Here is a 14,126-nt window from a genome sequence, read left to right as displayed (position 1 = left end):
AGAGGAAAGGTTTGATGTTTTTCTCCTGAGACAGGGGAGAGGTTGCAGCACTATAACAAAACCACCTTCTCACCAGGCCCTGCCACATCCCATACACATGCTCAGTTCCCGAGGGTAGAAGAGTGAAGGTGACAACCAGGGACTGCTCGCCCAGAAACAGGGAGGGGGTTCTGGATGGTCATGTGAGGTTTGAAGGGACAGGGAGGCCCAGCTGAGCATGAGTTAGGAGGAAAGGAGAGAATGTAAGCCAGCTGCATGGGGGATGGGGGGCGGGGGGCCAAGTCAACGGTGCCAGTAGGTTCCCAAGAACACAGGTTCCTGCCCAGGGGCAGGGCCTGCTGGCTCCCTGGAGAGTCTGGGGCCTGAAGCCCTCCCTGCCCACAGGTGTGGGGCACCAGGGCTGAGGCCTTCCAGCAGGATGGTGGCCGGTGGGGGGGGGGGGGGGAGGTGTTTGCTCTCCATCCCCATTTGCATAGAGGGTCTCAATTTCCATTTTACCAGGACCCTGCTCCACGACCACCACAGCAATCACTGATCAAGCAAGCCCTTGGGACACCAAAACCCTGGCGGACAAATTGCTGAGAAAGAAGATGCTTGGAAGTGACTGTTTCATTGCAAGCAGGACAGGGTAGCTTTATAACAGCAAGATCTGCTGGGCACATAGCCAGGTGTGCCTGACATCAGGTGGGCCCAACACAGCGCCGTGGGAAGGACACACACACTTCTCTCTGCAGGGCTCGCCCCGAGTCACTGAGGGGTCAGTCGGGCACATCCAGCTGGCGAGGGCCTGGACACCCCAAAAATGTCAGCATGCAGGGAACTGCAGTAATTGAGACTTGGGAGGACAGGAACAGGCTGCGGAGAGAGGAGAACGGCCACAGGAGCTCCTCAACAGACGACCCTTAACGGCAGGGTTCCCCTGTATGTGGGGGTGCAGGGAGAGGAGAGAGAGAGAGAGATAAGACAGAGATACAGAGACAGAGAGTTAGGGAAACAGAGTGAGCATCCGCTGGGGGTCCATCCCTTGTGCTGACACACTTGGTGAGCGTGTGACCAGGAAATAGTAGAGGGTGGGGTGTGAGTGGGTTGTCCCCATGGGGTGTTAAATCACCCCCTGGTGCGGGGTGATTCTCGGTTCAAAGACACACTTGCTTCTTACCAAATGTCCCCAGGTCCACCCTTCCACGTGGCACTTGCGCCCCGGGAGATCTGGCTCGGCTGGTCTCCTGCTGTGGTGGACTCTAGCCCTTCACAGAAACGCTGCTGACCCTGTCCCCCCCACCGCCCCCCACCACCACATCTGCCAGCTCTATGCGCTCAGGTGCTCTGCTGCCCTCCTGTGGGCGCCCTCCCACTCTGACCTTCTTGCTGGACGCCAGACAGCAGCGTCCCTACCTCCAGCCCTTGAGTGTCTTTCTCAGTCACACACACCCTCGTGCCTGCCCTGTAAGGCTCATGAGGCTCCCTGTGTTCAGATTCCTCTCCCAAAGGGAGCCTCCATGGCTGGCTTGTCTGAAATAGCCCCCCTATGGCTCTGTGCCCGCTGATCTGCCCTTCTCCTGGTAGAGAAATGTGACCTTATTTCTCCCTCCCTCTCTCCCCGTCCCCCCACACTAGAAGGTAAGCTCCAGGCCCAGCCAGGCCCAGGACACCTGGCTGTGCATGTGTGCAAGGATGGCCCGGCTTTCCCCAGGGCTATTACCCCATCTCCTGGGACAGGGCCTCCTGACTACACCCTCAAGGAGTCTATCCAGCTGGCACCTAAACTCCTCACCAAGGCCCTCTTTGCTTTGGCTTTTCCTTTCTCTGCCTTTTTCCCCCCTCTTTGCCTTAAACAGAAAAGTATAAAACTGAAGCATGCATTTAAAACATTAAATGCTCTCACTCATTTATGGATAATTAAGACCATTATAAAATGATGAACAAAAATAGATACAGAGGCAGAGCAATATCAAACAGACTGTCAAACTACAGCAGGAAGGCCAGGGAGGGTTGGGGGGGGGGGGGGTGGGTAAGAGGTCAACTGAAGGACTTGTATGCATGCATATAAGCATAACCAATGGACACAAGACACTGGGGGATATGTGAGGCTAGAGGAAGGTCAAGGGGAGGAAAAAAAAAGGAGACATATATAATACTCTTTGTAATACTTTAAGCAATAAAACAATTAAAAAAAATAAAACATTGAATGAATCCAATAAAATTTCAGGCAAAATGTCCTCTTAGCGGAAGACACTTCTTTTCCCGTTTTCTGCCCCCGTCCCCTGCTTGGCTCCACGTTTTAGGGCTGGTGGTCATTTAAGCAAGCAGCTTCCCTGTGTTGTGAGAGGCCTGGGCGGACTTTGGCCCCTGTGTTTGCAGACCTGTCCCTGGGCCGCTGTCAGAATGGCGGGCTGCGTCCGGCTGCTCCTGCTCCTCCTGGGCCTCCACGGTGCCGAGCCCTCAGGTGGGTGTCGCCCTCCTAACTGTGTCCTCCAGGACCGTGTGGGTTTGGTCCGGGGGCTTTTTCTAGGACAGAGGAGCCCCTGGGTGGCCAGCGGGTCTTCACTCAGCTCCCAAAAGAGCTTCCTGTTCTCTTTATAATTCATGATAAATATGTTGGAAATGATGGGATCCCTTGGGGTCCTCCCAGAAGAGATGGCCCGAAAGAATCGAGAGGTTGGACCTGGTCTGATGGGGACAGGAGAGGAGGCAGCCAGGCCTCAGGTAGTGGCAGCACCATGTACTCTGACTCCCAGGAGCGGGCATGGCAATCCCTGGGGAAGTCCATCGCTGCTGACGGCATCTCCATTCTTACCTTGCTCCGTAGTATTTCTTTCTGCCTCCAAAGCAAGTGACGTTCTGGTCAGAGTGAAGCGTGCTGGCTCCTATCTTTTGGAAGAAATCTTTGAGGGAAATTTGGAAAAAGAATGTTATGAAGAAATTTGTGTCTATGAAGAAGCAAGAGAAGTATTTGAAGTTGATGAGACCACTGTATGTACCCTCACCATGAGCTCACCCACTTTCTGATTATTCCAATTTCTGCTGCCCGAGAGGGCATAATTTCTCAAAAAGACAAAGCTAAATTAATGACCTGTTTACTTACCTGTGAGGCGGACTTAATCCTAATTTTACTGATGAGGAAACAGAGAAGTGAAATAATTTTCCCATCTGGTACGTAGGATACTAACTCAGTTCCACACCCCTAAACACCTTCTTCCGATTAAGCACATCACCACACTGATTAGCTTACTCGTCACAAACATCAGTCAGCTTGTCATGACGCTGACAGAATTTGACATTTTTAATAGAGACCTAATTGCTTCAATATATCAACAGATTTTTAAGGAACAAAAAGCCTCTCTAGAGTGTCTACATAGTAAAAATATCTCTCATCATCTGTAATTTGGATTAAAACTGACTATATGTATACTCTAAATAATAGAGGCAAACAATTCTTGCTTATTCATAAATTTATCAGAAGATAGAGAAGCCAGCCAAATCTGACAGGTCTAATACGTAAAATATTTAATAAAGATTTCCTAGTTTTACATATACCAGTAGCAATATTTAAAGTTATTCTGAATAAAATATCGACCTGTTTCCCTAGTATATTTTTTAAATCACTGTTTCTTGCATGCTTAGCTATGTCCTCTTAATTTGATATTATTCATGTTGTTACAAGTCCAAGTATGATTGGAAGGTGACAATCACTTGTTTACACTCTAGGCTTTAGTTCCTAGTAATTATTCTAATTTTAGATACTCTAATTTTATATATGAGAGAACTCTTCTGAAATAGACCATCTTTTATAAAACTAGGAGAAATTAAAACTTCCTGGTTAAAGGAAAATTGTGGGGTTTTCTTATTTTTCAATTACAGTTGACATTCAGTATTACTTTATATTATTTTCAGATGAACACCCTAATGGTTAGATGCTTATATAATTTAGGAAGTGTTCTCCCAATAAATCTAGTACCCATCTAACACCCTACATAATTATTGCAATGTTATTAATATTATTGACTATATTCTCTATGCTGTACTTTACATCCTCATGACTACTCTGAAACTACCAATTTGTACAACTTTTTAAAAAAATTCTCATTCAAGGATATGTTTTTATTGATTTGAGAGAGAGAGGAAGGGATTGAGAGAGAGAGAGAGAGAGACATGAGAGAGAAATATTGATTGGTTGCCTCCTGTACATACCTCAACTGGGGATCGAACCCTCAACCTTTTGATGTATGGGATGATACTCCAACCAACTGAGCCATTCAGCCAGTGTTATCCATTTGCACTTCTTAATCATTTCACCTTTTTCTCCCATTCCTCTAACCCAGGGGTGGGCAAACTTTTTGACTCGAGGGCCACAGTGGGTTATTAAACTGGACCGGTGGGCCGGAACAAAAGCATGGATGGAGTGTTTGTGTGAACTAATATAAATTCAAAGTAAACATCATTACATAAAAGGGTACGGTCTTTTTTTTCAATAGTTTCATTCATTTCAAACAGGGCCGGATCCGGCCCGCGGGCCATAGTTTGCCCACGGCTGCGAGTCTAACCCCATTCCCACCTGGCAACTGTCAGCCTGTTCTCTGCATCTATGAGTCTGTTTCTGTTTTCTTTGTTCATTTATCTTGTTCTTTAGATTCTACATATAAGTGAAACCATATGGTATTTGTCTTTCTCTGTCTGGCCTATCACTTAGCATACTACCCTCTAGGTCCATCTGGAAAATTGTCCTCTTAATTTGACATCATTCAGGTTGTTACAAGTCCAAGTATGATTGGGAGATGGCAACCACTTGTTTACGTTCTAGGCTTTAATTACGAGTATCTTAATTTTAGATAGCCCCACCAAAACTAACCTTACACATACACATACCCACTTTTGATTGTTGTTTCATTGGCTTATAAAAAAGTGGTGTTAGTGCTTTTTTTTTTTCAAAGAATTTTTTTTAATATATTTTATTGATTTTTTACAGAGAGGAAGGGAGAGGAATAGAGAGTTAGAAACATCGATGAGAGAGAAACATTGATCAGCTGCCTCCTGCACACCTCTTACTGGGGATGTGCCTGCAACCAAGGTACATACATGCCCTTGACCGGAATTGAACCTGGGACCCTTCAGTCCGCAGACCGGCGCTCTATCCACTGAGCCAAACCGGTTAGGGCAAATGTTAGTGCTTTGTATCCACATCATGCACTCTGTAGAATAGGACATGAATGAAAACTGTGCCCCTGGAGGAGGGGAAGGTGACCTTGGGAGGCCATGGTCATGGTGTTTGTGCCACATCACAGACTATTATTTCTCCTTCCTTAAGTAGGTTACAGAAAATACACGTGAAATGGGAAATGTTCCATGTATATTAAATAGAATATTAAGTAGACAATTTTTGCATTCTCAGTTTCAACCAGTATTTTTCTATTAAGTGGATAAAATCAACACTTGGTATCTTTAAGTCAATCGATGGGAGAAAATATTGTAAAAAATCATCTATTTGCAACCCTTTTATATTTTAATTTTATAGGATGAATTTTGGCAACGTTATATGGGTAAGTGGCCTCAACTCTTGCAGGGATTATTTCCTCTTCTTTTTCCTTAAGATGAGGTAAGGCTTTCCACGTTTCACACGTAGGCATCTGGACACTCCCTGAGGACAAGGACGAGAAGGGTAGGAAAGTTCCCAAGGTCCTGGGGAGTCAGGGAGACGCTCCCTTGGGGGCTCGGGTGGCAGAGGCCAGAGGGTCCCCATCCTGAGCCGCTCCTCTCATTTTTGGAGCCTCACAGGCTCCCTGGGGCCTCTTGCTGAAGGGTCAGGACATGGTTAATTTGAGGAAAGTGACAGCTCATCCTAGGCTTGGGGGGATGCTGGGTGTCCCTTTAGGAGGAGCCCCCAGAAGACCACAGTGACTGAGGGCCACAGAGATGGACGAGGGGAATTAGAAGAGCTGGGGCAGCCAGCCACAGTCACCGGTCACCATGGTCGCTCAGCAAAGAAAGAAGAAGGTGAAGGAGGGGGACTTAGACAAACCTCATGGGCACACGTGGCTGGTGGGACCCCAGGGGACACATGAGGAGCGCCTGGCAGCCTAATCCAGGGGACATCAGGAGGAAGTAGATGATTCTACCTGCACAAGGTTCTCACATCCCTCTTGGCAGGTGGCTCCCCATGCGTCTCCCAGCCCTGCCTCAACAACGGGTCCTGCCAGGACAACATCCGCAGCTACACCTGCACTTGCTCCTCGGGCTATGAGGGCAAGGACTGCGCCTTCGGTGAGTCCTCAGCCACCCTGCCGCACCCCAACCGTACAGAGATGGGCTCCCAGGAGTGAGCAAAGGGTGCCCGTGGGAACCTAGTTCCAACCCAATTCTCCACTAGAAACCATTCTGTGAATGGCCCTCCTGCCTTCCAAACACGCCTCCCTACAGTTTCCACGGCTTAGAGTCCCCTCCCAGTCCTCCCAAACCCAGCCCTGCCTAACCCATTTACAATCTGCTCTCCAGAATTCCTGGAACCCGACCCACCCCAAGCAGGGTGATGGGATCTGAAAGGTTCCTCTGTAAGGGGGAATCACACACAGGCTGGCTCAGAGGCAGGCATGGGTGTGAGATTTACAGCTTCATGAACTAATATTCTTGGCGGGAGTGGGAAGAAATTAATTTCCTATCAATAATTATCCGATATGGAAGTAAATTCACTTAATCCTTTCAATGCCTCTGGTCAATACAGAGTCCGTTTTCTGGGGAAAAATATGATTCCCAGCCCAGATCTCTCCACTGAAGTCCATCTCTCTCCTCTAACTGCCACCTTGAGAGCCCCACGTAATGTTTCGCAGACATCCCAAACCTAACACATGCCAAAGCAAGGTTTTGATCCTCATCCCAGCTGCTCAGCCATCCACATGGGGTCCCACTAGAACCCTCCCATCCCAAATCCCCACCTGAAGCGGGAAGTGAAAGTTGTGAAAATCGGCAGAGGCCTTGCAATATGTACACATATATCCATGATCAAGTTACATTTTCTGAGGACAAATACAAGGGCTGTCACTCACTGAACCTTTGCTTTCTCCATGCACATTCCTGAAGACAGAAGTGTGGGAAGTGCTTCTATGGGGAACCAAAAATCTGTAAAGAATGAGAACATTTGGACTGAAAAGCCAGAGCCCCAAGGCACAAGGAAATTTAAAAAACGACTATTTCCATGTTAGCACGTCTGGTTTTCCCTTTATTTCCTTTTCAGCTAAAAATGAATGTCACCCTTTGAGGACTGATGGGTGTCAACACTTTTGCCACCCGGGACAGGACTCCTACATTTGCAGCTGTGCACAGGGGTATAAACTGGGCCAAGACTACAAATCGTGCATCCCACATGGTGAGTTCTCAATCCAGTGAGAAAAGGTGGTCTCTCCCTTTCCTACCCTGTCGGCTCCCATACACACCCCCACTCCTCCTACAATAACATTTGAAAAGCCACCTCTTGTCTATGAGATGAGGAGTCACTATGACGCGGCCAGCCCTCCCCTCCTCCACGCTGAAGCTTGCCTGGGTCCTAGCAGTATCTTAGCTAACCTACAAACACTGAGAGCACATGATTTAACTTCACCTGTGGCTCCATGCTAATGATATGCTAAGGCCACCCAACCACTTGCTATAACGTGCACTGGTCAGACACTCCAACTGGTAGGTTAGCTTGCTGCTGGGGTCCTATCGGGACTGAGCAAGACAGGCCAGACACACCCTGGAGCCATCCCAAGGTGCCTCCCCAGCTGGCCAACCTCCCGCATCCCTCTGCAGCCCCAGCCTTGGGTGGGTGGGCATAATCAACCAAAGACCATCCTATATAATAAAAGGCTAATATGCAAATTGACCAAATGGCAGAACAACTGGTCACTATGACGTGCATTGACCACCGGGGGGCAGATGCTCAATGCAGGAGCTGCCCACTGGTGGACAGTGAACTCCCACAGGGGGAGCACCGCTCAGCCAGAAGCCTGGCTCACAGCTGGCAAGTGCAGCCGCAGTGGCAGAAGCCTCTCCCACCTCCGCAGCAGTGCTAAGCATGTCTGACTGACAGCTTAGGTCCACTCCTGAGGGACCCCCCCAGAGTGCATGAATTTTGTGCACTGGGCCTCTAGTCTCAAAATGATGGGCATGAAGAAGCCAGATTCAAGTAGTTAGCACCATTTGAGTAGATAAAACCCGATGTTTGACTTGGAAGGCATTGACCTTTCTTATGTTGTCACCACAAATGAAGACAAGTGTGCGTGTGGAATGCTGAATTCTGAGTGCATCAGGGCGACACAGAGGAGCCGGCGGAATCTTCAGATTTTCCCATGGCAGGTAACAGAAACATTTTATAAACATGTTTTCACTTTTAGTTACAGGTTTCATCCTCCTTGTCATTTCCATGGTCTTTGCCAACCAAATAGAAACATAATGACTAAGTGAAAGAGGCATTTTTGATTTAAGTGAACCATTAACTAATCTCAAAGTCCTACTTCAGAGCACTTTCTAATGCCAAATTCGCAACTTTAGCAGTCTTCATTCTTTCACCAAATAAAAACTAATTTTATTTATAGCCACCCTAGATCCAATGTCATTTCTCTCAGACCATAGGTATCCTAGAGTCGCACTTGGGTGGGTAAGGTGACATGGGCCTGACGAGTGACCACAGGAAAGGCAGGTGGCCAGAGTGAAGGACACAGGCTCTCCACTCCCCAGCCTCCTAGCTGGAACTCCAGCTCCACTATCGTGTGGAGGAAATTTGGAAGTTAAATATTCTATTTATATTTAACTAGAGGCCCGATGCATGAAATTCATGCAAGAGTAGGCCTTCCTTCCCCCAGCTGCTAGTACCGGCTTCCCTCTGGCACCCGGGACCCGGGCTTTTCTTGCAGCCCTAGCTTTGTCCGGAAGGTCGTCTGGAAGGATGTCTGGTCTAATTTGCACATTATGCTTTTATTATTATAGATTATTATAGATGGCCACTCTTGACATTTAAAGATTCATTTATAACGTGCCAATATATAAAGTTAGTATTTTCATCCCCCCGCCAAGTTATTTCAAGCACCTCACAATAGCCATCTGCTATTTTAACCAGCATTTCATTCTTTTCTTGCTTTTTTAGTTATTCCATAAAATAAGTATTACTTTCATTATTATGGCTTATATCACCAATGTAGATTTTAATTTACATATGTTTGCCATTTTTCTTGCCTCTAATGCAGATCATCTCTTTTATTTGTACACCTTTTTTGTTTAATGTACACCTTTTTTACTTGTGGGTTTTTGTTTTTGTTAATCCTCACCAGAGGATATTTTTTCCATTGATTTTCAGAGAGAGTGGAAGGGAGGAAGGAGAGAGGGAGAGAGAGAAACATCACTGTGAGAGAGGAACATCAATGTGAGAGAGACACATTGATTGGTTGCCTCCTGCAGGCACCCCAGCCAGGATCTGGCCTGCAACCCAGGTACATGTCCTTGACCAGGAATTGAATCTGAGACTCTTCAGTCCATGGGCCAACACTCTAACCACTGAGTTACACCAGCCAGGCCCTGAAGTACCCCTTTAGAATAGCCCTGTCAATAGAAATATAATGTAAGCTGCATATGTAACTGAAATTTCCTAGTCACACTAATGAAAGTAAAGCAGATCAAATGAATTTGGATAGTGAATTTTATTTACCAGTACTCCAATATGTCTAAATACTATTATTTCAACATGTAACAAATATAAAAAATTGAGATATTTACATCTTTTCTTCATTACTAATCTTTGACATCTGGGGTGTGTTTTACACTTGGAGAACATTCAATTTGGACCAGTCACCTGTCAAATGCTCAGTAACCACATGTGACTGCAACGTTGGACAGCCTAGCGTTCGCAGTTTCTTTACAGGGTCTGTGAGTAATGCGCCTCGGTGTGTGTGTGTCGAACACTTTAAGCCGGTTGAGTCAGCAGAATCACTGGCTGCTAGGAGGAGCCCTATGCAGACAACTGATGAGAGCTCAGTAACCACTGCAATGACCCAGATTTGAAAGGAGATTGAGTGAAGGGAGATAAAATGATGGAAAGGGACAAAACCAGAATGGTCCAGTTATCAGCTGGTGAACTTGATCTTCTGTTGCCTTTTCTCCTTGTTCTCTCGCTCTTTTTAAATTAAATTTATTGAGGTGACATTGGTTAATAGGATCATATTCCTTAAGCTTTCTAAGACCCTCTTATTCATACTTGCACTCTTATCATCTTCATCAATGCACTAAGGCAGACCTCAGAACATGGGGAGTGGGGACTGGTGGATGGATGACAGTGGTGTTCTAGTTCTGCCAAGTGCACCGCCTTCAGTCTCCTAGCCCACTCAAGGGGACCTTAGTGGCCATTTTCATCTATAGAAGTAGTGTTAGTACCAACAAGACCAGGAGCTATTACCTGTGAGGTAAGCATTCTCTACATACAAATCAAACACATTTGCCAGACACACTTATATAGGCAAGCTAAATACTATTAGATTTTTACTCTGGTATAATAAATAGTTCTGAAATTATTTAACTGAATTAACTGGCCTAGGATGTAGAGTTGAAAATTATCATTACAACTTGTTTCTTCCATTCTAGGTAAGAAATTGACACTACGTTCCACTGCATTTTACTACAAGTCTAGCACACTGATGCTGAAAATGCCGTCTTCCCTCAAACTTGGTGTTATACACCTATAAAATATAGTAATACAAGAATTGTAGTGAGGGTTAAAGAAAATGCACCTGACTTCTATAGGTAGTTAATACATGGTAACTATTATTAATAAACACTTAAGATTTTCAGAAATGAGGCTACATTAAATTTAAAAAACATTTATACTTTGCTTAGTATTTTTCATTTTATTAAGCTACTAAAAATTATAAGCAACATTTCTTGAGCCAGCACCTATGCTATGAGGGTACATTTTTTTTTTCTTTTGTTTAATCCACAAAATGACCTCACATTTCATCTCGTAATAGTGTTTGTTCTGAAATCTCGCTGGTCTGGTATATTGACACTATTGATTAGTGTTAGCATGTAATCCCCCCTCCAATCTTTTAAATTATATTTACAGTATGTTTTATAGGCAGTATATAGTTGGCTTTTAATTTTATACATCTGACGAACCCCTGCTTTTTTAATGGGAAATTTAGACCATTTTCTACTTATCTAGGTAGGCTTAAATTCATAATTTTGCTATTTGTTTTGTATTTTTCCCACCTGTTCTTTCCTTTTTTCTGCCTTCTATTGAATTACTTAATTTTTTATTGTTTTACCTTCTTTGTTAGCTAATTGACTAGAATTGTTTTTGCTTAGTGGCTGCTTTAGGCTAATTATACATCTTTGCTTTGTCAGTCCACGGTACCTTCAGCTGATACTCCTTCAATGGCTATCTTTGGAGCCCATATTCTTTTTTTTTCTTTTCTTTTTAAATATATTTTTATTGATTTCAGAGAGGGAGAGTTAGAAACATCAATGATGAAGAGAATCATTGTCTGCCTCTTGCATGCCGTCGACTGGGGATCGAGCCCACCACCAGGGCATGTGCCCTTGACTGGAATCGAACCCGGGACCCTTGAGTCCACAGGCCAATAAGCCAAACTGGCTAGGGCTGGAACCCAGATTCTTAACCATCAGACTATACTGCCCCTAATCCTGCTAATTTTTACCACTAGCTATTATCTGTCTTGTTTTTTTGTCTTTTTCTTTTTAAGGTAAAACTAATAGATTCCGAAGGAAAAGACTTCTGTGGTGGTGTTATAATAGAGGAAAATTTTGTGCTGACAACAGCAAAATGTTCACTGTTACACAGAAATATCAGTGTGAAAACCAGTAAGTATTTTAGCACTTATTTTTATAAGACCATGTTGGAAATAAACAGTATCCTATGTAGAATGAAAATTTAAAAACTAGAGTTTTGTTTTTAATGCAATATAGAACTGAATTTAGCTTCAATACTACTGAGCTACTTATAAACTGAGAAAGCATATGTAAAATACCTGGTGGAATATCTATGCATAGCAAGCAGCCAAATGCTAATATTCAGTCTGATAAAAATACAACGTAATTTGATACTGAAATGGGGAGGCTGTGGTATCAGGCAGATAACTGACTGAAAGTCAGAAGATCTGGGTTCAGATTCCCCTGTCACCCAAGGCCACGGCTGTGACATGGAGCTCCCCACCTAACTTCTCTGTGCCTCAGTTCTCATCAGTGAAAACTGGGCAGTAACTCTGTCCTGTAGGGAGGTCCCAAAGGTTCAGTGATAATCTGGGAAAGTGCTCTATTATGATTCTGAAGAACCTTATTATATTTCACTCCTTGTCCTTGAATATTTTTCAGTCAATGATATGTCAACCTGAAAAATTACTTCTGACCAGCCCAGTTTTGATTAGCTTGAAGAAGTTCCCATAGTTTATTTTACCACTTCACCAAAGTAACTCATTTTGATTTTTTTAAAAATCTTCCATTTTTTAATTTTATTATTATTTTTTATTCTATTGACTTTTTACAGAGAGGGAGAGGGATAGAGAGTTAGAAACATCCATGAGAAACATTAATCAGCTGCCTCCTGCACACCCCCTACTGGGGATGTGCCTGCAACCAAGGCACATGCCCTTGACCGGAATCGAACCTGGACCCTTCAGTCCGCAAGCCGACGCTCCATCCACTGAGCCAAACCAGTTAGGGCTCATTTTGATTTTTTAAAGGAGAAGTATGAGGAATTAGTTGGAATACTTCATTCCATAGATGAAAAAAGGAGATCAGGACAATTAGCCATGGCATGTTTTATCGTGCCCAGCCTCTGCCTTGTCACAGGGTTCACTGAGAAATTAGTTTCATATTATTGTAACCTGAAAACCAGGCTTTAGGTTACAAAAGCCAGTGACTGTCCATTATTTCAGATTTTCCTAGAACGAGCAAGGACCCACTGACGATCGAGGTGAAGCGCATCCATGTGCACATGATGTATGAGGAGGAGACGGGGGACAATGACATTTCGCTCTTGGAGCTGGAGCTGCCCATCCAGTGCCCAGACATGGGGCTCCCCATCTGTATGCCCGAGCAGGACTTTGCGGAGCGCATCCTCATCCCGGGGACACAGGGCCTCCTCATTGGCTGGACATCCAACGGCTCTGAGCTGGGCAATGTGCCAATGCAGTTGCCCGTCATGCACATGGACAGTGAGGAGTGTGGCAGAGCCCTGAATGTGACAGTCACGACGAGGACGTACTGCGAGAGGGGAGCGGCAGCTGGAGGGGTGCAGTGGGCGGAAGGGAGCATGGTTGCCAGAAAACACAAAGGCACCTGGTTCCTGACAGGGATTCTGTGCTCGGTGCCCACAGCAGAGTATGGACAGGAGTTTCTTCTCACCAAGGTTTCAAGATACTCACTCTGGTTTAGACAAATCATTAAGTGACTAAACCAAGCTAAGCCTCAAGAATAAAAGATGTGGTGGGATTACACACCTTAATTGCAAGCATGGAGTTAAATTAAAATATCACAACAAAACAGCTGTGACTGCCTCAGGACAACCAACTCGGTCTACAAACCGTTAGTAACTGCTTATGACAGCGATTTTCAACCGGTATGCTGCAACAATTTTTAAAACATGCAGCACCTGGCTATTTTGGTCAGGGGCAAGGACCTCTTTTCCATTAGACCAGTGGTTCTCAACCTTGGCTGCACATTAGAATCACCTGGGAATCTTTTAAAAATCCTGATTTCTGGGCCTCATCCTCCGGAAATTCTGTTTGTTACTAATGTTGTGGCCTCACCCCATAACAAAGAAACAGAATTTTCAGAGGATGAGGCCCAGAAATCAGGATTTTAAAAAGATTCCCAGGTGATTCTAATGTGCAGCCAAGGTTGAGAACCACTGCCTTAGACTATCAAATAAAAAAAGGTCAACAGCCAACATAACAATAGCCGTCCAGTGTGAATGAATCAATTATTTTTGTCAGATTGGCAAAAAAAATATTTTTTTGGTGTACTGCAGAATTTTAGTAATTAGTTTGTGTATGCCATGAGATAAAAAAGGTTGAAAATCGCTGGCTTATGAGTTCATTAGTGAGTACTGTGAAAAGTTTTTTGCTTGGGACTTTTTAATCTAAACAGAGATT

At 44.8% G+C, this 14,126-nt stretch overlaps 1 protein-coding gene across 1 annotated transcript; it reads left to right on the top strand.

The window, feature by feature from the left end:
* Positions 1–2,339: 2,339 nt before the first annotated feature.
* PROZ (protein Z, vitamin K dependent plasma glycoprotein) lies at positions 2,340–13,423 on the top strand. Its single transcript, XM_036301033.1, has 8 exons — positions 2,340–2,446; positions 2,810–2,973; positions 5,513–5,537; positions 6,145–6,258; positions 7,226–7,357; positions 8,240–8,325; positions 11,718–11,835; positions 12,909–13,423. The coding sequence occupies exons 1-8, from the start codon at positions 2,386–2,388 to the stop codon at positions 13,421–13,423; spliced, it is 1,215 nt and encodes a 404-aa protein (XP_036156926.1). The 5' UTR covers positions 2,340–2,385.
* The last annotated feature ends 703 nt before the right edge of the window (positions 13,424–14,126 follow it).

This window comes from Myotis myotis, unplaced genomic scaffold (assembly GCF_014108235.1).
Source record: "Myotis myotis isolate mMyoMyo1 unplaced genomic scaffold, mMyoMyo1.p scaffold_m19_p_3, whole genome shotgun sequence".
Lineage (NCBI taxonomy): Eukaryota > Metazoa > Chordata > Mammalia > Chiroptera > Vespertilionidae > Myotis > Myotis myotis.
This window is presented reverse-complemented; position numbering and strand designations above follow the sequence as displayed.